The following is a 24,765-nucleotide window of genomic DNA, read 5'->3' on the forward strand; positions in this document are numbered from 1 at the left end:
TTGCGTACCTGAATCAGGTGTTGCATTAGATCTACGCCGCCAAGATGGTAAGCTCAGAGGAACACTTACTTTCAAGCCAAAATGTTGCTGAAAAATATCTCCAATCAAAATTTTGGCTTTCTCCATACGCAGATCTTATAGGCTTGTATACGATAGATGTGGGATCGGTGCTGTGAACTAAATAATTCAGTGCACGGCTTAATGTTATGTTCGAAATAATTTTAAACATATTTAATTCACTTATGTTATGTGGTCTAATATACGCTTGATTGTGGAGCCTTGGAGTTTGGGTTTAATTCTAGGTGAGGCAATAGCCTACTGCTGTTGCTTTATGAAACTCCAGTCCAGAGCCTTCGATAAGAACCTGGGTTATTTTAATGTCGAAATGTTTTCTTCGTGGAATTATGATTGAGCTGTTAAACATTAAGTTTGTCACCACCTTGAATATCTCGGGGGAATTAAAAAGTTAGTGTGCGCACGCATATATTTAAATATAAGTGCTTTGCTTTTAGAACAGCCTAATTTTCACTAATCAGTATGGCCAATAAAACAAGGCCAAAGGGCTGGTATGCACTCGGGCAGAAATGGTCTGTTGCAATAATGTTTACAGTGCCCAGCATGCTGTGAAGGGGACCTTCTTCTGTTTGTTATTCCACTCATTACAGTCTGACAAGCAGAATCTCCATCGCTCAGCAGATAGGCGCTCTAATCCGATAGTCTCCCAGGTGTAGAGTGACCCACTGGGGAGGAAAGCAAACACAATCACAGTTTACATAAAAGAGCACTAAACACAAATAGTCGGTCATTGTTGAGAAATAGCAGGTGGTATTGTGGGAGTGATTAAAAATGAAGGGACAAAAATCGGCCTTTGAAGTTCGATTTCGTCGCTTATTCTGGCAAAGGCATATGTTTTTAAAGATCGTTTGTAATTATAACAAATTATGTATTATTATTATTAGTAGTAGTAGTAGTAGTAATAGTAATACTACTACAACTAATAATTATTATTATTGTTGTTATTGTTGTTGTTGTTATTATTGGTGAAGGCTACCCCAAATTCAATTATCGTGTACATCTGAATTATTAAATAGCCCACATATTCCGGTATAGGTTTAGGCCTACTTGAGATTTCCCTATTAATACTATGGCTGCGGTATGTGTTTCTGGATAGACAAACAGGCCTCAGCGTGCACGACTTTAAATGTTCCTTGCAATGCATTTTATCCGAGAAAGGAAACTACTTTTTTCAACCACTTCCTACACAAAACTACAGCAACCCCGGTGATCTCACTGGCCTGGCAGAGCGGAGACCATCAGATTTCTTTATTCATATTGGCCATCCTCCTGCACCGGAGATCCGTGAGGAATTCTTCGGACAGGTTATTCTGGATGGGTGTAGAAACGAAAGTCCGTACTAAGGTAACGTTTCCGTTGAGAGTAACACATTAAAGTCAGGTTATAGCCTATGCGTAGCCTAAATCCCTGAAGGCGCTGAACAACTTTGAGAAATGAAACGCACGGGGAGGGCCATACATGTGTTTTGGAGGGTCCCACGCTGAGCTCTTTTGAACACGAACTGCGGAGAGACGCGATCCTGTGTTGCACTTAGCCTGTTGCAGGAAATCGCGTTGTATAAGTTCATACGTTTTCCTGTTTTTGAAGGAAGTTTTCTAGCATCTTTATAATGGCAAGGAATCGGGTAAGTTGTGCTTTATTGTACCGTAGGCTATAGAATGGTCTATGTTGTTGTTGGAGGATACGTGACAGCAAACTAATGCCGATGTAGTCTATTTACTTAAAATGAGAGGAATCGTCTTTCACACTAGAGCGCTTATTTACAATCGAACTAGCTGGGATGATTTTTTTCAGCGTTTGGTTTGTTAATCTAAGAAAATGACACAAAGCGAACGAAACTGGGATGTCCATGTAATTCTTTATTGTACAAATCTAAAGGTAGCCTGAGGTAGCCTGTTTTTTCAGGAAGGTGATTGTGGGTCTGCGGTAGAATTTCCTGTAGGCTAAATTGTGCAAATATTTTTTCGCAAGAGTTCTTCCATAGCCTACTATATGCACCTTCGCGTAAAGTCAAGTAAACAAACCGTTAAATTCATTGTTTTAAATATTTTTATTTTTAATTTTTAAACATGTCAAGTATAGCCTGTTTCAGGTGTTTTCCAAAGATTAAAAAAATAAATAATTAAAAAATAAAATAAAAAAAAATCAGTGACATACTGTCAACTTCTCCCACAGAGCATCTCTTAGAATTCTTCATTCTGAGTCCAATGAAAATACAAGAGCATAGGTTATTCTTTCCTTACTTATGTACGCATTATTAGTTAAAAATAATAATAATAATAATTTTAAAAAACTGACGACATGACTAAATTAAATGTAAAATTTATAACAGTGTATTTAACCGTCACCTATTATTTGATCTCAGCCTGTCTTTCTTGATTACTTGGAAATGTATTTTAAACTGGATTCAATTGAACTTTCAGTCCAGGAAATCTTGGATTGAAGAAACCTTCTACAAGAGGGACTGTGTGAAATTTATTCCGGCGTCGCGCGACCTTCACAGGTGAGGTGTTTTATTTGTAATTTCTTTCCCCAACATTTCCTGATAAAGTGACCGATTCCAAGAAAATAAAACGGAAACGTTCCACCACTAATGCTATTCAACCAAAAAGAAAATCCCCTGTGCTGCGTCGCCGTCCTCTACGAGGTGTCTCCTTGAAGCTGTTTTAATCTTTCTTCCTTTGGGTGTTCCACACACTAAGCATTAGCGTGTGTCTAGAGACTGTTTCCTTTCGCAGTACATGTGAATCACAGGAAATTACTGTTGCTGACTACAATATAGCTATTTTTATTTATTTATTTATTTATTTATTTATTTATTTATTTATTTATTTACTTATTTTGCGAGCCAATATTTAACGCAGCTTTCAACCCCCCTTTTTAAATGAACGTTTTGTCACTCATGAATTTTCCAGAAGGAATATGACAGCTGTGGATATCCATGTACATGCACGTTTTTGAAAATTCATTCATTTTTCAGCGTGTGTGGGTTTGGTGTATCTTGTATTTAAGGGCTTATCAGTTGCAATGGGCAAGACAAGAGCATTTGCCAAATAGCATGAATTAAGGAAAGCATGCATAAATATTATAGGGGAAACATTTGGATTGAATTGATTCTTTCCCCTTTTGGCTGTGATACATAAAATATTGGCTGCTGATAGCATATAGTGGAATATACATATAACATAAAAAATGCATGGTTGTTAAATTGCACATTTTTAAATATCAATATTTATTTGTGTTGTTTCATGTAGTTGTTTTTGTTGCTACATTTAACAGATTGATGTCCATTTGGCTCTGTCATCATAGTTCCACTTTTTGTGTGTTGCAGGTGTTCTCCTATGTGTCAAGTATGCCAGAACTTAATCAGGTATGACATCACACAGTGCATTGTGGGACTTTTACTCTCCCATCCAGTCATAGACCCATCATGAGTCCAAAGGCTTCTGTGCATGAATACCTTGAGGACCCCTCCCTTACCAAAAAAAGAGCATGCATTCCACAGTGGGGTTTGTTGGGGCCCAACAGGCCAATTTGGTAATTCATGGTTGCATCTAGTAATGTAAGAATACTGTATCACTAAAAAGCTTACGCATCAGTTTTGCATGCAGTGATGCAGAACAGTAATTAATCAAAGCTTTGTATTTATTTTTAATTCATTTATTCCCGTCGTTTTGTAAACTTTATTTTTATTTGTAGTGAAGCACTTTGAGCTGCTGTTTGTTTGAACAGTGCTACATAAAGTATTATTATTATTATTATTATTATTACCAGTCACCTATTATGAGCAGATCCAATCAAGGGCAGCAAATGTTAAGTGCACAGAACTGTACTGACAAAGTGGCTTCAAACTCGTCTGTTCTCCTCCTGTCCTCCACATACTGTACATCTGGGCAGGAAACGAGTGGTCACCGGGGAGTGGAGGAAAGGAGGTGAGGAGTGAAAGGTAACCGCTTCTCTCTCTCTGTCTGCCCGTCGCTCTCTTTCCCAGGTGCTGTTGCGGTAGACTTATTGGGGAGCACACTGCCCTGGGCCGGGCCCCGCCCCCCCACCAGTTGGCCCAGTCAGACGAGGGCGAGGAGGAGTGGTCTGTGGACCTGCACACTGAGGCAGCCCCCACAGACGCCTTTGGCACCATCGATTTCCAGGACGGCTCTCGCTCCTGCCGCGCGAAGGTCAGCACCGCACGCTTAAATCCCGGGTTGGAACGCAGGCGTGCCCCACCTGGGATTTGAACCTGCAGTCTCTAAGTTTGTCAAGTCAACTTCTCTGACCATTATACTAAACAGAATTGAATTGAATTGCACTGAATGTAACTGAACTGAACTGAACTGAACTGGATTGAACTGGATTGAATATGCTGTGTGTTGTCACTGGGTGGGGCAGTACCTGCGGCTGTCATGTGACACCAGGGCGGAGCAGGTATTGCAGCTGATGCTGCGGGAGTGGCAGATGGACATGCCCAAGCTGGTGCTCTCCGTCCACGGCGGCACAGACACCTTCCCCCTGCCCCCCAGGGTGAGGCAGGCCTTCAGCAAGGGGCTGGTCCGAGCTGCAGAGACCACGGGGGCCTGGGTCCTGACTGAGGGCATCAACACAGGTGTGTGTGTGTGTGTGTATGTGTGTGCGCGTGTGTGTGTACAGGTGTGTGTGTTTACAGGTGTATGCGTGTACCTGTGTGTGTGTGTGTACAAGTGTGAGTGTGTGTGTGCGCGCGTGTGTGCACAGGTGTGTGTGTTTGTGTGTGTATGTGTGTGTGAGTGTGTGTGTGTGTGTGTTTGTGTGTGTTTGTTTTCACCCTTTGATACAATTGAGATCATCGAACGTTGTGCAGTGTGTCTGGTCTTTAGTGTGGTGTGTATTATGACGCATGGATATTGTGGCTGGTGAGTGATGCGATTGGTGTACAATGTGATCAGTGTGTAATGAATTTTATGTCACTCCTGTAGGGGTGTCCAAGTACGTGGGGGACGCAGTGAAACTGCACGGCACCCATGACTTCCGGAAGAGGTACACTGTGGGGATCGCACCCTGGGGGGTCATCGAGAACCAGAGTGACCTCTTGGGAAAGGAAGTGAGTGTCAATTCTGGCTTTCGCCAACGAGGAGAGGACCCCTTAACTGTGTCACCTGTGCGGACCCCTCCCTTGGCTGTTTCACCTGTGCTGTGGGGATAATTAGCTGTCTGACCTGTGTGTGCTGTGCTGATAATTAGCTCTCTGACCTGTGCTGTGGGGTTAATTAGCTCTCTGACCTGTGCTGTGGGGATAATTAGCTGTCTGACCTGTGCTGTGGGGATAATTAGCTCTCTGACCTGTGCTGTGCTGATAATGAGCTCTCTGACCTGTGCTGTGCTGTGGGGATAATTAGCTGTCTGACCTGTGCTGTGCTGTGCTGACCTGGCGCAGGTGCTCCGGCCGTACCAGACTGTGGGGAACCCGCTCAGCAAGCGGGCCTGTCTGAACGGCCTGCACTCCCACTTCCTGCTGGTGGACGACGGCACTGTGGGCAAACAGGGCAACCAGATGCAGCTGCGCGCGAGACTGGAGAGGCTGCTGCAGCTGCAGAAGATCCACCCCAGTGAGTGTGTGTGTGTGAGCGTGTGCGCGTGTGTTTGTGTGTGTGTGTGTGTGTGTGTGAGTGTGAGTGTGCGTGTGTGTGTGTGCGTGTTCGTGTGTGTGAGTGTGAGCGTGCGTCTGCGTCTGCGTGTGTGTGTGTGTGTGTGTGTGCGAGTGTGAGTGTGAGTGTGCGTGTGTGTGTGTACGTGTGCGTCTGCGTGTGTGTGTGTGTGAGTGTGAGTGTGCGTGTGCGTCTGCGTGTGTGTGTGTGCGTCTGCGTGTGTGTGAGTGTGAGCGTGCGTGTGCGTCTGCGTGTGTGTGTGAGTGAGTGTGTTTGTGAGTCCGTGCGTGTCTGTTTGTAAGACTGCGTTTGTAGTGACTCTGTGTCTCTGTCAGGACTGGCTCAGAGGGTACCCGTTGTGTGTGTTGTGGTGGAGGGGGGCCCTGGTCTTGTGTCCCTGGTTCTGGAGTATGTGCGGAGCGTTCCCCCGGTACCGGTCATTGTGTTCGATGGCACCGGTCGAGCTGCTGACCTCCTGGCCTTTGTACATAAACAAACTACTGACGACCGGTAGGAACTGTTATTGAGCTTTACCTCACCTGTATGGAGCATTACATCTCCTTTACCTCACATGTATGGAACTTTACATCTCCTTTACCTCACCTGTTTGGAAGTTTGCCTCTCCTTTACCTGACCCGTTTGGAACTTTACCTCTCCTTTACCTCACCTGTATGAAGCTTTACTTCACCTGTACTGAAGATTATCTCACCTGTACTGAACTTTACCTGATCAGCATTGAACTTTACCTCACCTCTACTGAACTTTACCTCACGTATACGGAGCTTTACCTTTCCTGTACTGAGCATTACCTGACCTACACTGAACTTTACCTGACCTGTATTGAACTTTACCTCACCTGTATTGAACTTTACCTTATCTGTTCTGAACTTTACCTCACCTGTACTGAACTTTTCCAGCACCAGTAACAAATTTTACCTTCCTTATACGGAGCTTTACCTTGCCTGTACTGAGCTTTACCACACCTATTCAGAGCTTTACCTCACTTTTATTGAATGCTATACTGTCAATATTCTTTGTTGAAAATTGGAAAAGAAGTTGTTTTCTTTTTTTCCCACAAGGCACCTGGGTGAAAGCATCAGAGAGGACGTTGTGATGAGGATTCAGCACGCCTTTAGCCTGGACACTGTTCAGTCCCGCCAACTTTTTGGACTCCTGATCGAATGCATGGACTACAGAGATTCGGTGAGTCACTTTTCTCAGAAATACAGTAGGTAGGGTCTCCTTTCAGCTGGTGTGTTATTCAGGCAGTCAAACTGCAGAACTTTTAACTTTTAACACGTCTTCTCTTAATCTCTCTTTCTTTCTCTCTTTTCTCTCTCGCTGTCTCTCTCTCTTTCCCATTCTACCTCCCTCCCTCTCTACCTCTCTCTCTCTCCCTCTCTACCTCCCTCTCTCCCTCTCTCTCTCTCTTTCTCTCCTGCTCATTCTCTCTCTAGCTCCCTCCCTCTCCGTCTCTCTCTCTCTCTCTCTCTCCCCCTCTACCTCCCTCTACCTCCCTCCCTCCTTCCCTCTCTCTCTCTCTCTCTCTCCCTCTCTACCTCTCTCTCTCTCTCTCTCTCTCTCTCTCTCCCTCTCTACCTCTCTCTCTCTCTCTCTCTCTCTCTCACTCTGTAAATAATTGTGTTGTTTCGTGCCAGCCTTCCCGCTGCGGAGCCACCCAGCCTGGGCTCTGGGTGTTGTTGGCAGCCCCCCCTCGCTTAGATCTCAATCAAACAGAATTGTATAGTTCGCAGCCGGGGCGCAAATCAAAAGCTTTTGAATTTCTAAATTGAGAGTTAACGGAATAATTGGAATAATAAGCACGAAACATATTTACATATTCATAAAACCGGGGATATTAATTTGGTCCCAGAACAGAGGCCCCCAGCCCCCTCCCCGACCGGAAACAATTGGAAGCGTTTCGCACATCGGGGGCCGAGTGGAGACTGGAACAAAATGAAACAGGGTTTGGGCCCCGGGTCCCCAAAGTTCCACCCCGTCACCCTAACCAGTGCTGAAATGATGTCACACGAGAGGATAAATTTACTGCCAGTTAGAGTAAGTGGCAAACTCCAGTTCTGATGTTGTCCATGTAATTAATCTTTTTTTATTATGTAGGACATCACACGTGGTTCTCTTCATGAAGAACTTTGTCAGGAAGTTAACTCTGTGTACAACTGAAGCCATGACAACTCATTCAGCCAGATGTTTTGACAACTGTTTATATGAAAGTTCCAAAGGTCATATTTGGTATCATATACAGAATTCAAATCATGATACTCTTCTTATTTGTATTACTTTTGTTTACACAAAACAGATAAGCATCTTTGACTCTGAATCAACGGACCAGCAAGACCTTGACTCAGTGATTCTGACTGCGTTATTCAAAGGTACTCCAGTGAAAACCCCATATTGTTTCATTTTAAAATAGCTTCTATTGAAATAGTGTACTCTGCATGTTTTTGCAGTAAATGGCCACTAGGGGAGCTAATGAAGCTGTGTTAGTGATAGTGTATTTGTGGGGTGGGGAGGTTATGAAGGTATCTTTTTACCATTGTATTTTTTAAGGAGAGAGTAAGATAAGAGCTTGTTAATCGTTCATCTGGCGTTTTCATTCAAGCACTCTGTGAAACCTGGTCTTGAACAATCTGAGTGTCTCTGTTTCTCAGCCTCTGTGAGTCCAGTCGAAGAGCTGTGTTCCAGACATTGATTAAAAAATGTAATTAATATGTCAGTTGTGGTCTTGATGAATTATCGTTTTCCTGAGACTGTGCTTGAACACCCTGGGTGCCTCTTGCTGATTGGTTCCCGCTGACTGATGTTGCTTTTGTGCTGCTGGTACCATAGGCAGCAAGGCACCGGCCCCAGACCAGCTGAGCATTGCCCTGGCATGGGACAGAGTGGACATCGCAAAGAATCACATTCTGGTCTATGGACAGCAATGGAAGGTACTGCAGTATGTTTGCATTTGCGTTTGTTCACGTATGTGTATGTGCATTTGTTGTGAGTAGCTGTGTGCATGTTTGTTAAATTGCATGCATTGTTATAAATTGCTTAAATGGTTGTGTAATTGCTATTTGAGTTATGTTAATTTTGCGTTGTTTAAATGGTGTATATTTTCTTGTTTGTTTAAAATGTTTATTTGTTTTGTTTAATTTATATTTATGCTGTTGTGTAAATTGTGTGCATTATGTTATCTGAGTTTTGTATCTTTTATTGTGTATATTTTGTGTATTTTCTATTTGTGTTTATTTATGCAGCTTATGTATGTTTGGTGTTGTGTAAAGTATGCACATTTGTGTGCTGTGTGAATTGTTTGTTTTGTGCATGTTTTGTCATTTGTATGTTTTTGGAGTTGTGTAAGTTGTGGATGTTGCGTGTTATTTAAATGTTGTGTGGTGCGTGAGTTGTTCATCTTGTAAACTGTGTATGTCATATGCTGTGCGTTTTGAGGTGGGCTCTATGGAGCAGGCCATGCTGGACTCCCTGGTGATGGACCGGGTCGACTTCGTCAGACTGCTCATAGAGCACGGCATGAACATGAACCGCTTTCTCACCGTGTCCTGTCTGGAGGAGCTTTATAACACGGTAACCACGGCAACCCCCCCCCCACCCCCCACCTCCCAAAAAAAAACAAATCCTGATTAGACTTGAGTGTCAGTATATATTGCGATGTAGAAAACGCAGTAGAACAGTGGATTCTGGAGCTTGCTGTCATGACCATGGAATCTTTTATAAAACACTTCAGGCATCCTAGTTTACAACTCCAGCTGTGTTAGCCTCTAGAATGTTTAGACTTATAAGGACTGGATGTCACCCTGGATGAGGACATCTGAAATAAACAGTTTTAAGTCTTCTAATGAAACACAGTGACATATGACACACAGGCTCCTGTTTTAATACCAATGCTCTAAACTCCTTGTCATCATTATAAATTACAATAATAGTGTCTGGAAACCTGGCTAAATGCGAATGACATCATCCCCTTCATTTTACACTAAGGAGAGTGCATTGTGAATGTTTCACTTCTCTTCATGTCAAAAATAGTTGCCAGTTATCTATTATTTTGAACTTGACAAAACACAGAACATTAAAATGAAGAATAAGAATTCTTGTCACAGTTAGTCTGTGTGTTTTTGCTGTATTTGTGCCTTTCTTTCATGAAAATATCCATCAAAACAAATAAATTGTTGAGAAAATGTAACAATTTGATATTCGCCTATACATATGAATGCCAGGATATTTTATGATACGATTGTGAGGTTATAAATATCATGGTAGATTCATAATGCCGTTTGTGTTCATTTTAAATCTCACAGCAGCTGGGATCAGCAAATATTTTCTTACATCATCTTGTGGAAGATGTGAAGAAGGTAAGCCTCAAATCCATAACTTTCATGCACTGTGTGCATCTACTCAGACGACAAACTTCCTGACTTTGTTACCTTGTGAGAAGATGTCAGAACATAGCAGTTGCTTGAAAATTGGTTACACTCCAATTGCAGTGTCATTACATCACAATTCCAAGTTGTCGGATGCAGTTTCACACGCTGTTATTTTTGGAGCTAACAGTTGGGTGCCCCTGTGTCTCCAGACTCACCTCCCCGTGGGGTACCGGGTTTCGCTGATTGACGTGGGCCTCGTGATGGAGTACCTCATGGGAGGAGCCTACCGCAGCTCCTACACCCGCAAGAATTTCCGTAGCACCTACCATCGCCTGCAAAGCCAGAGGAAGGTACCACCCCCTTACCTGTCAATCAATCTGAGGCTCCAGAAATGGTTGTTTAATAGATCAACAAACAGCATTAACTAACGCTGCAGACTAGTTACTTCACCTGGCCTGGTTCTCTAGTCTCTAGACTGGACCAGTAGCTGATTTTATAATGAAAATGAAAAACCAGCAGTCATTGGGGCTCTCCAGGACCAGGGTTGAAAACCACAGCATTGTGTGCAGGAGAAAAATATCCAGCATCATAAAAGATTGATGTTGCACTGTAATAACAATAATTTTGTGGAGCACTGTAAGCCAACTCTGGGATAAAGCCGTCTTCAAAAGATGGGAACACAGTAATGATGTTTTCCTCCGTGTTGTCTTGATTTTCCCATTAGTCTGTTTCCTCGGAGAAGGCAAGCAGCAGGGAGAATGAAAGGAGGTTCAGCGGGCCGAGCAGAGCTCCCAGCATGCAGCTGGGGGACGACAGCGGAGCCCCTCCCCGCCCCCACTTCTTCCGCACGGCACAGCCGTACAAACGCAAGGTCATTAGCCTCATTCTTCATAACCCCAGGCCTTTCAGCCAATTTGTCTTTGTCAAGGGGCTAGCGCTTTAAATCAGACAACCGTGCCCTCCTGAACAGTGGAAAGGTGATCATGTTAGCATCAGGGCTGGGGCCAGTTCAATTTCCACTCAGTCAATTAATGGACAAAAAAAGCTCAATTCAATTAATTGGAAAATAATCCTCATGGCATATTATTGCCGTTTCTCAATTCCCAAGTTGGATTTCAGTTAATTTCCTGGATTGGCTGGGTTGAAATGGAGCTGACCTTTACTCAGGCTGTCATCCACCATGCACATGGCCGTATTTTCACTCTCCAGCCCAAAGATAGAGGTCACAGACTGCCCTCTATTTTTTTTTACCCTCTATTAACCTCTTCCAGGAAGCACTGAAACTCAGGTGACCTCACCTGTGCTGTGACTCGGTCCCCTGCAGGAGAAAAGCATCTTTACGCCAAAGTCCTGGGCGAACAAGTGGGCGGAGACGAAAGGGACCTCGCTGTTCGTGCACGGCTTCAACGACCTGTTCGTGTGGGCGGTGCTGATGAAGCGCCAGCAGATGGCGCTGTTCCTGTGGCAGCACGGCGAGGAGGCCATGGCCCGGGCGGTGGTGGCCTGCAAGCTCTACCGCTCCCTGGCCCAGGAAGCCAGGGACTGCAACACGGGTGACGACATCGCCGAGGAGCTCGAGACTTACTCACGGTCAGCGCTGTGCTGCTCGCACATCACTCCAACTGACGCATTACTGCTCACTGCCAGCGCTGTGCAACTGACACATTACTGCTCACTGCCAGTGCTGTACAACTGACGCCTTATTACAACTCATTGTGTGTGCTGTAGACCTCACGTCTTACTACACACTGCCAGTGCTGTACACTGATGCCTTTTCATGCTTTCCATTGGCTGCTATTGATCAGCCAATGGAAACCATCAAAAGGCATCAGTGTACAACGTTATTATTATTACCATTATTTTCCCATTGGACTTTTTCCCAGTTCATGTAACTTAGCGGCTTGCGCTACAGTGACTGGGTTAGCTGAGCCGTTTCCCCCCCGCTCGCTCCGCAGGGAGTTTGGCCAGCTGGCGGTGGAGCTGCTGGAGCAGGCCTTCCGGGACGACGAGCGCATGGCCATGAAGCTGCTGACGTACGAGATGAGCGACTGGAGTAACTTCACCTGCCTGCAGATGGCGGTGTCGTCCGGCCTGCGTCCCTTCGTCTCGCACTCCTGCACTCAGACCCTGCTCACCGACCTGTGGATGGGTCGCCTCAACATGAGGAAGAACTCCTGGTTCAAGGTTCGATGCGTCTATTAAATTAGAATTATTTTATAATGTTATATAATGTTTTGCTAATGTCGCTCAGGTCGATGCCCTCATATTCTTTTGCATTGTACCTCACTCTATAATAATAATAATAATAATAAGTTGTGTTCACATTGTTTAGTTGTAAATGCTGTCCAGGAGGAGTAATTCCGAACTCCTCAACAAATAGAAAGGGTGCAGTACTACTATTAAAAAAATTAGTTGAGCAAAAAAAATAACCAGATTAATTTTTGCCCCATTTAGATCATTCTCAGCGTCCTGGTGCCGCCTGCCCTCTTCCTGCTGGAGTTTAAGAGTGAGGCCGAGATGTCCCACGTGCCACAGCTCCAGGAACACCTGCAGTTCGGTGGGGGCTCGGAGGACGCCACGCGCGTCAGCACGGTAACAATGTTACAGTGTTTTTAAAAAAGGAAGTAAAGTAGTAAAAAAAAAAAGTAGTATTATTTTACCATTTATTAACAAAAATAATACATTTTTATGGTTTCCTAAGACCCCGGGTGACGCAGAAAAAGGACACGAGGATTCCAGGCGGAAGTCCAATGCCGGATTGTATGGAATCTTCTGGACCAGGAAGGTGTACGAGTTCTACAGAGCCCCGGTGGTTAAGTTCTGGTTCCACTCGGTTGGTTCTCCCTCACTATTTTGTCACATTCTATACCCTGTTGTATCCATACCCTGTGTTGCAGATGGCCTACCTGGCGTTCATCATGTTGTATCCATACCCTGTGCTGCAGATGGCCTATCTGGCGTTCATCATTTTGTATCCATACCCTGTGTTGCAGATGGCCTACCTGGCGTTCATCATGTTGTATCCATACCCTGTGTTGCAGATTGCCTACCTGGCCTTTCTCATGTTGTACTCCTACACTGTTCTGGTGAAGATGCAGGCCAGTCCCAGCCCACAGGAGTGGCTGGTCATCCTCTACATCCTCAGCACCACGGTGGAGAAAGTGAGAGAGGTGAGCGCACGAGGTGACGGTCAATATCTTTCCACAGGCGCTCACGACCGTAAAAAAAGGGTTTTATCTCACGCACACTCAAATCAAAGGTTGCAAACTACACCTTGGCTTTCCATGCTGGTAGCGGCTGTGTGCGAGTGTTCACTCTGCACATGTTGTGAAAGTTACATTTGAACTCAGACGCCCCATTTTGCTATCAGCTGCAGACACAAGCAGTACAAAATAAAAAGTTAAAAAAAAGTTCTACCAAGAAGTAAAATTTAGTCATTTAGTTAAAATTTACAGGAACAGAAATTCAACCCAAATCTTCTCAACTCTGGAGATGACAGCTTCTCTCCTGTAAAGATGTCCCTGCATGGGAACTTAATGCCAAAATAATCTAAAGGAAAAGAAAAAACTGAAATTTTGATTTTGCACCTTTAAGAAGCGAAAACTTTCGAACAGCGTTCTCATGTTAACTTTTGACAGACGAAATCTCTGAAATCTTGCAATGATATATGATCCTCAGTGAAGCTCTACTTTTACCATGCTAGCTGAGAAACTGGGATACAGATCCTGAGGCCAACCGGATGTGACCGTATTTTCCCTGTAAGGTGCTCATCTCCGAGCCGCAGAAGCTGAGCAAGAAGCTGAAGCTGTGGTTCGGGGAGTTCTGGAACGTGGCCGACTTCATCGCCATCGTCCTCTTCCTGGTGGCGCTGTCGCTGCGGTGGCACGCGCACGCTTTGCTGACGGCGGGGCGCATCGCCTACTGCCTGGACATCATCTTCTGGTACGTGCGGCTCCTGGACCTGTTCGCCGTCAACCAGCACGCGGGACCGTACCTCACCATGATCGCCAAAATGGTGAGAGCTGTTTAAATACCCTGTCTAACCCCATTCCATCTCTGATAATAATAATAATAATAATAATAATAATAATAATAATAATAATTTTCCCTTTTCTTGGGTTTTAAAAATCTTTTAAATATTAGAATTTAAAAAATGTTTTGTAATTTATCTACTGAAACATTAAGTGCTGTAAATAAAGAGTAATTTCAATGTTTTAAGTGTATGGGCAAAAAAGGCGAGCCAATGTATCTGTTTTCACTCGTTCTGATTGGCTAGTGTTCTCTCTCTCTCTCTCTATTCAGACCAAAAACATGTTTTACATTGTGGTGATGATGGCTATCGTCCTGCTGAGTTTCGGGGTGTCCAGGAAGGCGATCCTGTCCCCCGGCGAGCCCCCGTCCTGGGCTCTAGCCCGGGACGTGGTGTTCCAGCCGTACTGGATGATATTTGGGGAAGTGTACGCTGCGGAGATCGACGGTGAGTACCGATTTTATCCGCATAAAATACGGCTGGGGGTTCGAGAATCAAAACCGCCGCGCAAAACGAAACAAGAAAAGGTCATAATCATTTTGACAGAAATCTGCACATCCCAAATCCGTCAGAAAGACTGTTTTCATTATTTTATACCCACGTTGGCTGACTCTCCCTAGAGGACAATGGGGTCTGTTGGTTATTGTTTTGTTTTCACCTGTGGTGTGGTCGAAGCTCCTCGCAGAAACATGCTGTGTGGTCTTGTGTTTAAACAGCTTGTGCGGACGAGGAACCCTGCCCCCCCGGATCCTTCCTAACGCCCTTCCTGCAAGCCGTGTATCTCTTCTTCCAGTACATCATCATGGTCAACATGCTCATCGCCTTCTTCAAGTACGTCCTGTGCGGTGGTAACCGATGCCAGTGGTCAATGGGTTTCAGCTTCTCTGTGCGTTTGCAGAGTCATAATTTCAAGCCATTGCGTTTGTAACGTGCACTTGCTACCTGTGTCATGACTGTTTTTGGTTGCCTTACTCGTTTGCATTACTGAACTTGCTCATAAACATTATTACAACTATATGTTTGGTTGCCATGACAGCATTATACCTCCCTTGAGAGGAGCTCGTCTCACCAATAAATGAATACACAAGTAAATAAACAAACTGATGAATAATTGAGTCATTGAATTAATCTGTAGATGCACAGTTGTTTTCTCTGCGTTGCGTGGGACCCCTTGTTGCTGACACTGCTGGTGGTGTCTTGTCTTTGTGTGCCGTTTCCTTGGCGTCTCTCAGCAACGTCTACTTCGAAATGGAGTCCATGTCCAACAAGCTGTGGAAGTACAACCGCTACAGGTACATCATGACCTATCAGGAGAAGCCTTGGCTGCCCCCGCCCTTCATTCTCCTCAGTCACATGACCCTCTGCCTCTCCTCCATCCACCGGCATCGCGGCAGGAAGTCCGAGCAGGAGGCGCAGTCTGGACTGAGTGAGTGTTTCCAAGCTCTCTGCTTTCCTGGGAATTGTAGTCCCATATCACATCAGTGGTGGCTGTGGCTGGACGTTCCATAGGGGTATGGTGGCGGGTTATTGGCTGTGGCGTTGCCCAGGGAACGGAGCGTTTCAGTCAGCAGGGTACAGCCCACCATGTTGTGCTCTAGCGCCTGTTCTGATCGATCAGGTCTGAGAATGAGAAAAACAGCAGCCTCTGTGTAGTCTTCTGCTATCCTGTGTTGAGCTGCCGGACTGTGGAATGAACTAAAGGTAGCGCATTTCGGAAAACATCTTTGCTATTCAGGTCTCTGAACTGTCAGATAGTTTCAGTGATGGAACATTTGTAATTGGGGCTTCAATATGTTCAAAGTATATCTTAAACATTAGGATTAAACATTCCTCTTCAAAGAAACTTCATTCTTCAGCAATGACAGCATGGAACATCTTAAAATTCTGGAATCATACGCCATACGTCCATGAACAAGGACAGTGTTTATGTTGATGAAAAATGTAGGCCTGTTTTGTAAAAACCGCTCCTCTTCCCTGTTTCCAGAGCTCTATCTCTGCCCAGAAGACCTCAAAAGGCTCCACGACTTTGAGGAGCAGTGCGTCGCCGAGTATTTCCACCGCAAGAGCAAGAACCTGCACTGCAGTCAGGAGAACCGGATCAGATCCACCAACCAGGCGTAACGTTGCTGGACTCGACGTGCTCTTATTCTCTTTTCCTGGTCTTCCTGCCTTCTGATCTTGATTTTCGGTTGAGTCTCTTGATCCTCCTTCCTTGTCTGCTCTGTGTTGTATCCTGTTTACAGTCAGATGTCTGGAGTCAGAGCTTCTGATCTGAACACTGAGTCTGATCCTTCAGATTCAGTCAGATTACATTCAGATTCAGTGTATGTACACTCACACGCATACATTTGTATGTAGTGTGTGTACATATATATGTAAACGGTTCTTCCTGTGCTACTGATGGTACTTTGATTCTAGTTATTGCAATGCCAACAGGTCTTTCAGAACAGTAATGAATATCATATTAAAGAAGCTCTAAAATGGGGATTACTACAATGCTTAATCAGTGAATAACAGTGAGCTTGCGATGCGTTTGAAATGATTGGTCTGTACGTTACTGGCCAGACTGAGGCCTGACCTCATCTCCCCCCCTCCCCTGCTTCCTGTTTTCAGAGTAGAGGAAATGAGCACGCAGCTACAGGAAGTGGCGGAGAAGGTGCACGAGGTCCAGGACGAGCTGCTGTCGCTGGACGGCCAGCTGGGCCGGCTCCAGGACATGTCGGCGCTGGTGGTGGACACCCTGGCGGTCGTCTCCGCGGCCGACAGCCGGCAGGCGGGGGAGGCCCTGCTGGGCCTGCGTCGGCCCTTCGGCGGCTCCTGCCGGCGCCTTCCCCACAGCTGGAGCAACGTGACGGCAGCCATCGGGGGCCCGGACAGCCTCCACCTGGCCCCGCCCCTGGCGCAGCACCACAGCACCCCGCCCTCCTTGCTGCGGTGCGTCGTCCAGGGCAACCGCCGACCATCTCAGGATTGGCGGGGTTCCGGGGGCGTGGAGGTGGCCATGATGGACGGCGGAGGGGTGGAGCTAATGCTCACGGTCCCGACCCTCAGTTTCAGACACGCACACTCTGCTATAGTTCCCTTCGGGAGCAGGGGGAGGGTACCGCCCCAGGGAAGACACCCCCTGTGTACCAGTGACCCCCCAGAACGTTTCTACACCAGACCCTGTCTCCACGACTCTCCCTCCCCAACCATCCAGGTAGAGGAGGATTGGGAAGAGGAAGAGGAAGAAGAAGAGGAAGAAGACAGCTTAGAAGAGGATTTAGATGGGTCTCAGTTTTCCAGCCATGCCTTGGTCCTGCCAGATTCTCCGAGGGAGAGGGGCGGGGTGGTGGGTTTCGTCAACCCCGCCTTCTCCGGGGAAGGATATTCCGGAATCTTCCACCTTGGGCTGGGCCCACCCCCCAGGAAGAGCGGAGAGCTCCACGGGAGTACCCCCCGGCACTGCTGGTCCCTCTCATCCAGCCTGGAGAACCTGCACCACACCCCCGAAACTCTGTGCTTGTCCACCCCCTCCCTCCTCATGCCCCCGGAACAGGACGTCTGGGCAGGGGGGCGGCATAACAGCCAGCGGGACAGGGGAGCGAATTTGCCCCTAGACCACACCCTACACAGAGGTAAGAAAACAAAAAAACAGAGACTACTGTCCAAAAAGTATAACAATCTAACTTATTTTCAGATGGTGGAGAAATAATTTTCATTTAAACACCATGATGAAATAAATGAATGAAAATGTATTGAGGACATTTATGATGAAAAGTGTATTCCTGGAAAAACCTGGAAATACATAAGACAATGGTTGTTGATGATGTTGTTGTGGTGTATTTTTGGTATGATTGCACTCATTGAACCATACCAAGTTGAATTGAACATTTTTTGCATTTTGTTTTTATTTTTATGAAGAAATATCCAAGTCATCCGAGATATACCAGTCCAAGAAGCAGGAGAGTGAAATGAAATGCAGGGAAAGGACCGTAAGGATACAGGAGAGATACACAGTAAGGCTGTCTTCTTTGGGTAGTCCAGTCTAGAGTCATGTAATGGTGGCTCACTTCAGATGACCTCTGACCTCTGGAGCCAGACCGCTGTAGATGAGGACACCGCCCCCCAACTCTGCTCTCTTCTTTTCTCAGAAGAGAGTGAGAAATGGCGGCCTCCGCTGTACTCCAGGGAGCCTGGATGACACCCAAAGCAAGAGGCAGCGAGGGGAACAGGCCGGCCTCCAGAGCTCCGCCAGCCTGATGCAGCTCGGTACGTCCTGGTTACGCCACCTGCTGGTCCTCCACTGCCACTGCAGACCTGCTTTAAATCCTACACAGTTAATAAGTGATTTGGCAGATTAAATGGCTCAGAAAAATTCCAGCCCTCCAGACTAACTTTTTTCATTAGTTACCTATTTATTTGTTTATTTATTCATTTATTTATTATTTCCAGGATCACAAAAAGTACAAAACACAAAATACGTTGCAGACATGTACTATATAAATGCAGTCCATTTAGATTGTAAATTTATTTTTGTTATTATCTCAATCATAACTATCTCATAAATAATTCACTTTTCAGATTTTGTACAGAGGGAACTTATGCCGAAATGTGGGATTTCCTGTCAGGTACGGTGACTGTTCCCATCACACTCTTCTACAGAAGTAAACACATTTTACCTGTACTTTACCCCTTAAAATTACCACTCCTGCATTTGGACAGCACTTACATATAAGTCTCATAAGCACAATTGTACTTTGTGCATAAAACTTTTTGAATTGCTTTTCCAGAGAAAATGTTTTTGAAATATTTTTTTGTTTTTGTATTAAGTATTAAACTGAAGTAATTCACATTAACATGAAGTGGACTAATGGTGTGGATTTGTATAGAATTATTTTCAGTAACTGAAGTAGGTTGATGGTGTGGATTTGTATGGAATTATGTTCGATAACTGAAGTGGACTGATGATGTAGATTTGTATAGAATTATGTTCAATAACTGAAGTAGACTGTTGGTTTGGAGTTGTATAGAGCTATGTTCAATAACTGAAGTGGAGGATCTGTATAGAGCTATGTTCAATAACTGAAGTGGGCTGATGGTGACTCCTCTCCAGGATATTTTGGGTGCCATCCCATCGGTGTGGAGCAGCTGGTCCAAGCCTCAGAGCCGCAGATCTTCGTAAGTCCCCTCACACTGTAATAACTGTATTATAAATGTGTAATACAGTGCATTATATATGTGTAATACATGTTAATACATGCTGACAAGAGGAACCCTGCATTTGGATAAAGATGTGCCACCTGTGTGTTGTATCTTCTGTCTGTAGGGATCAGAGTATGACTGGACTAGACAGTGAGTGTCACGTTTTTTGTCCCTTTCAAATTTCTGTTTTTCACTCATTCTGTCTCTTTTTCTTTCCTGGTTTCTCACCGTCTGTCATTTATTTGTTCCTCCCTCTGATTTTCACTGTTTATTACATCTCTTTCTCTTTTTCACTCTACGCCACACACATGCACACACACACGTATGTCACACGCACACACATGCGCATGAACACACACGCGCACACACACACACACACATGCACAAACACACACACATAGACATTTTTAACATTTTCTTTTGTCTTTAAGCAAAGGGCTCCACGTTCCAGACCGCTGAATTTCTGGATCATCATTATTCAGGTGAGATTTCAGAGGTGCTGCAGGATTTGAGTGCTGTTGCATGCATGTGACCTCACTCTGTCTCTGTATGACTTTACTTTCAGCGGTGGAGAGAAACAACTTAATGAGACTCGCTAACACCATACCCTTCACTCCCATTTCACTCCTGGGTAAGCAAAAGCTTTTGGTTATTATAGTAAACTTGGTATGACAGTGATCAAGGCACGTTCATTGTCATGGCTTAAGTCCAATAAATCTTTGTTGTTTCTGTGTTCAGGAGGTTCTCCAAACCAGGTTTTCAACTGAAAGACACCCAGACATTCTATGGTTTTTGCAGTTGTAGTAGTGTCCTTCCACCACTTGAGGGAACCAAGGAGCTCTGAATGTGATTGCATCACTGATTGATACAGTTTTCCTTAGTGATAATGAATTATTGAATACTGAATATTGCAATGAATACTGCTATATTTTAGTTATATGTGGAAAATTGGTTTTTGCTAATATTTGGTATTACCTTATATGTAATGAAAAATGTTTTGGATTATAAATATTCCTGATTATAATTTTGGCAAATGTGTGTAAAATATGGTAACTAATAAGAGCTGTGCAAAGAAAAAAAAAAAAAAACAATTCAGAATGCAAAAAAATTAAGATCAAAATTATGGCTCAGCTGTTGTGTGTTGAAAGTCTGACACTGACGGCCATCTTACATTGCTATGTGCTATCCAACTAGACACATTTCCTGGATGTAATTTGATAAAGTCTGATTTCTCTTCTGCTTTCTCTCTGTCATCCTTCCTCTCTTCTTATTTCCCTATCCTCTCTTCCTGTGCTGGGCGTACTGACTGACCGCCCCCTGCCCTTTGGATCCTCCCTCCTCAACACGCCCCCACAGCCGGAGAGGAAGTGAGCATCTACTGCCTGGAGGAGGCGGCGCCGGCGGTGGGCGGGGCCGAGGGCGGGGCAGGGGGCGTGTCCTCGTGGTCTGAGCGCGGCAGGACGGCCCTGCTGCAGCCTCTCTCCTGGGAGGCGATAGAGGGCGGTCTGCGCAGGGCCACGCGGGTGCTCTGCACCTGGGCGGAGGGCGGGGTCCTGGACCCGGGCAGCGTCTACATCGCCAAGGCCTTCCTGCCTGAGGTGGTGGACACCTGGCAGAGGGTCTTCCCCAGCGACACGGCGCTCCATCTCTGCCTCAGGGTATCGACTAGTAACGTCTGCTCAGATCCCTGAGTATCCTTTATCAATGTCTGTTCATAAAGGAATCGATGAGTAATGTCTGCACAGACCTCTGTCTCTGGGTATTCATTATTAATGTATGTTCATATGTTTGTTAAACGGTATCTGTTAGTAATGTCTGCTTAGAAATCTACCTCTTTGTTTCAGGGTATCTATTTGTAATGATTGTCCAGATATTTGTCTCAAGATATTCATTAGTAATATCTGTTCAGGTCACAGTATCTGTTAATTATGTCTGTTCTGCTGCAGTGCTCACAGAGTTCATGACCTTTCAGGAAAAAAAAAAAAAAGTATATATTCCCCCCCAAGGAAAGGTGATAGATAATGAATATGGAGATATGTTTATAGTTGAGGGTGAATAGTTATGCATATATGTTAATGCAGATGGTTATGATAAGCAGTTATGATTATGGATATGTAAATATAGATATGGAATTGGATATGTATAAACATAGAATTATGTATTTGCTGGTATGGGTATAGGAATATGAATTAAATATGGAGATTTGATTATGGATGAGGGTGTATGATTATGGGTGTTGACATATGATTATTGATGGGGGCACATGGACGTGGATGAGCGTATGCGCTCATGGCGTGGAGATGGTTATTAATATGCATGCTCTGTACGGCTGCTTGCTGCGATATTCAAACAAAAATGCAAAATGTTCTGTGTCTGTGTCAGGAGGTTCAACAGCAGCACGCTGCGCAGGAGCTCATGCGCATTTTCAACCGGATCAAACCCCACAGTATCCCGCACTCCCCAAAGTGAGCACCGTCCCTTTAAAACCAGCACGCCCTCAGCTGGTCCATCTCGTCATAGTTCCACCACACTTCAGCACGTTGTGCCTCAAACCTGTACTTTTTTTTCGTAACGTTGTGGAAAACACAAATGCCTGCTACTGCAGTGCATGATGCTATATCTCTGTTTTTTTACTCCCATTTTTTTTGTGTGGGACGTACCCGCCCAACCTCCATCCTCAGGTTTCTGGACGTCTTCCTGCTGCACTGGCGGTCCCGGGACCAGTGGCTGACCATCGAGAGGAACGTGTACGGACACTTCCGGAAGTACAACAACAACACGGGGGAGGAGATGACACCCGTGAGCGGGCTGGAGGAGACCCTGCTGGCCTTCTCCCACTGGACCTACCATTACTCCAGAGGGGAGCTTCTGGTGCTCGACCTGCAAGGTCTGCTTCAACTTCCCTTTTCAACTTTTGTTCTCTATCATCTTGAATGCGTTTGAGCGCCTGTACGAGAATCCCTGTATGAATAATTCACTGCATATATATATATAATAACTCTGGGGGAGTTTGCGAGCGAGTGCGTTGCTGCTGGTTGGTGTGAGTGTCTCTCCTCTCGTCTCCAGGGGTAGGTTTGGAGCTGACGGACCCCTCGGTCATCACGTCGGATGATAAAAGGTACGCCCGTGTGCTGGCGCGGTGAGAAGGGAAGGTGTGTTTCCTGCTTGGAGAGTGTTTGGAATGTTATTGATTCCCCTTAAGGATGCACCTCATTCCCACTGAGGCTTACTGTGCTGTGCGCAAATTATGACTATTCCACCGTTCATGATAGTGTTGTTTCCCAGTAATGTTCTATTACAGTGAACAGTCTTGGATCTCTGGCCTAATGCCCATCTTCTCATGCACGGCAGCTCACCTGGTGATTTGGTGTTCGGTCCTGCCAACCTTGGGGACGATGCCATCCACAGCTTCATCCTAAAGCACACCTGCAACGCCTGCTGCGCCAAGCTCTGTCTCTCAGGTGAGTCTCTGGTATCTGTGACTTAGTTACGGCAACTCACTCAGGGCTGTGTCTGTAAGTACACTCTCTCTGAGGTAACCAGCTCCAGCAGGAGACTGAAAGTGCTGTCAGTCAGTTACACTACCTCATGCAGGTCTGTGCCTGCAATTGTAGTCTCTCAGGTGACTCGCACTGATTCATACAGGTCAGTAACTTCTGTCTCTGAGTTACACAGATTCACACGGGTTAGTAATCATTGTTCATTGTCTCTGAGTTAACTGATTCACACAGGTCCGTAACTGTTGTCTTTGAGTTAAACTGATTCACTCGGGTCAGTAATCATTGTCCCAGAGTTAGTTAAACTGATTCACTCAGCTCAGTAATCATTGTCTCTGAGTTAGTTAAACCGATTCACTCAGCTCAGTAATCAATGTCTCTGAGTTAGTTAAACTGATTCACTCAGGTCAGTAATCATTGTCCTAGAGTTAGTTAAACCGATTCACTCAGCTCAGTGATCATTGTCCCGGAGTTAGTTAAACCGATTCACTCAGCTCCCCCAGGTAGAACTCCACTGGAGCCTCGCCCTGGCATCTGTGCAGACCAGCACGGCCAAGATTCCTCTTGGCATTGAAACCGAATGGCAAACCTTCAGATGAACAGAAAGCCGGGCGGCTAATTAAGCACGGAAGAGCTTTTATGAAAGAGACAATTATCACATTTCCATGACAACACAAAGGCAGCCGGGAGGGAAGGGCTGTCTTTTGTGCTGCGTCTCGCCATAAAGAAGTGTTTACTTTGATTACATATTAATTACAGTCTCATCGCAAACAGATGAAGCTTGGTGTTAAGATCTAGTGGGAACCAGCCCCTCAGAAGTTCCAAGGAAAAACAAATAAACAAACTGATGAAAAGCCCCCTCTTGCCCGCGCATATTTAGATTTTTCAAAGGTGCTTTGTTTTTTTGTTTTTTTGTTTTTTTTATCCACTTCAAGAATACCATCAAATCAAAACAAATTATTCATGGGGAAAAAAAATTATGGACTTCATTTTCTGCCTCATCAAATTCCTTGTTGGTTCTAATTTATTCATTTAAACTGCCACACGGCTGATGAGCTTTGTTTCCTCCATCTTCTTCTCATTATTACTATTATTATTTTTGTTGTTGTTGTCAGATTTGAGAAAAACCAAAGTCTTCCCTGGAAAAACGAGACCAGCTTGTGAAGGGGACAGGGCCGCAATCATGACCCGGCTTTGACACCTGACCTGGAAGTGGATCCGTTAATTTATGAAGACAACGAGAATGCAGCAGAACAGACATGTCCTTTTGCTGTCCATGTGTGACTTCCTCATCTGGTTTGATAACTGTTGACTTTGTATTGAGATATGCAGGCTTACCCTTGAAATCCCTTTTATCCTTTTTAACATCTAAATGGAGCCCTGTCCAAAACTGGTGGATGCAAATTGTGGTAAACACACTTCTTATTTGCCTTTCATCAATTTAAGATTTCAGTGATTCATCCCATTCCATTCTCTTGAGAGAACAAAATATTCTCCTGGATGTGCAGGTTATTGAAATACACGAGAGATGCTAGTTTATAAATGATTTACTTTCGGAAAGTGCCAGTGATACGCACGCGGTCATAGCTGGTCTGAGGAGTCGTAGAAGTAGGGTCCTGTTTTTAAGCTTCAGGATTGTAGCCTGTTTGCTAGTCCAAGGATCCACTCTGGCTAAGTGCCTGGTTTTGTCTGCGATTCCTTGGATTTCCAATGGATTATGTGAAAGATTGATTACAATGTAAAACTCTTTGGAATAAATTCCTGTGCACACGACGGATTTTATAAACTTTATTTTTTTTAGCATCAAAGAAGGAGAAAACAAACATTGATTGTCATTTACAGCAAACATTCAGAAATATTCTGTGCATTATAAAATTAAATCTAACAGTAATGGTTGAACTACTCTTTTTTTAAAACTGGAAATAAACAAGATTTTTTTTTTTACATTCTAATGTAATGTAAAACATTAGATGCCT

The 24,765-nt window shown here is 44.8% G+C and overlaps 1 protein-coding gene across 3 annotated transcripts; it reads left to right on the forward strand.

The window, feature by feature from the left end:
- The first annotated feature begins 1,103 nt into the window (after positions 1–1,103).
- trpm6 (transient receptor potential cation channel, subfamily M, member 6) lies at positions 1,104–24,562 on the forward strand. Of its 3 annotated transcripts, none has more exons than XM_035379312.1 (39): positions 1,110–1,419; positions 2,499–2,578; positions 3,407–3,445; positions 4,067–4,250; positions 4,462–4,675; positions 5,025–5,149; positions 5,483–5,654; positions 6,029–6,203; positions 6,773–6,896; positions 8,011–8,083; positions 8,541–8,641; positions 9,147–9,281; positions 10,013–10,066; positions 10,288–10,428; positions 10,803–10,949; positions 11,403–11,668; positions 12,034–12,262; positions 12,533–12,670; positions 12,780–12,911; positions 13,120–13,248; positions 13,842–14,093; positions 14,381–14,555; positions 14,825–14,939; positions 15,341–15,534; positions 16,093–16,225; positions 16,722–17,725; positions 18,012–18,106; positions 18,242–18,359; positions 18,672–18,718; positions 19,204–19,268; positions 19,417–19,442; positions 19,724–19,774; positions 19,858–19,923; positions 20,649–20,950; positions 21,675–21,757; positions 21,974–22,179; positions 22,359–22,410; positions 22,644–22,753; positions 23,905–24,562. In XM_035379312.1, exons 1-39 carry the CDS (start codon positions 1,156–1,158, stop codon positions 23,985–23,987), a joined length of 6,099 nt encoding a protein of 2,032 aa, XP_035235203.1. In that variant the 5' UTR covers positions 1,110–1,155; the 3' UTR covers positions 23,988–24,562. The 3 variants fall into 3 exon arrangements, with proteins under 3 accessions (XP_035235205.1, XP_035235203.1, XP_035235204.1); XM_035379313.1 differs by lacking the exon at positions 1,110–1,419 and adding an exon at positions 1,475–1,699; XM_035379314.1 differs by lacking the exons at positions 18,012–18,106; positions 18,242–18,359; positions 18,672–18,718; ... (8 more) ...; positions 22,644–22,753; positions 23,905–24,562 and having other exon boundaries at positions 1,104–1,419; positions 16,093–16,726.
- Positions 24,563–24,765: the final 203 nt, after the last annotated feature.

The sequence above is a fragment of the Anguilla anguilla genome, chromosome 10 (assembly GCF_013347855.1).
Source record: "Anguilla anguilla isolate fAngAng1 chromosome 10, fAngAng1.pri, whole genome shotgun sequence".
NCBI classification, from domain to species: Eukaryota; Metazoa; Chordata; class Actinopteri; order Anguilliformes; family Anguillidae; genus Anguilla; species Anguilla anguilla.

Bases quoted from the DNA above. Each gene is read 5' to 3' on its own strand.
- trpm6 (XM_035379312.1), top strand. From the start codon at position 1,156: ATGTGTTTCTGGATAGACAAACAGGCCTCAGCGTGCACGACTTTAAAT. The intron at 3,446-4,066 runs GTATGACATCAC...TCTCTTTCCCAG, and splicing joins GTATGCCAGAACTTAATCAG to GTGCTGTTGCGGTAGACTTA. The intron at 8,084-8,540 runs GTACTCCAGTGA...CTGGTACCATAG, and splicing joins TCTGACTGCGTTATTCAAAG to GCAGCAAGGCACCGGCCCCA.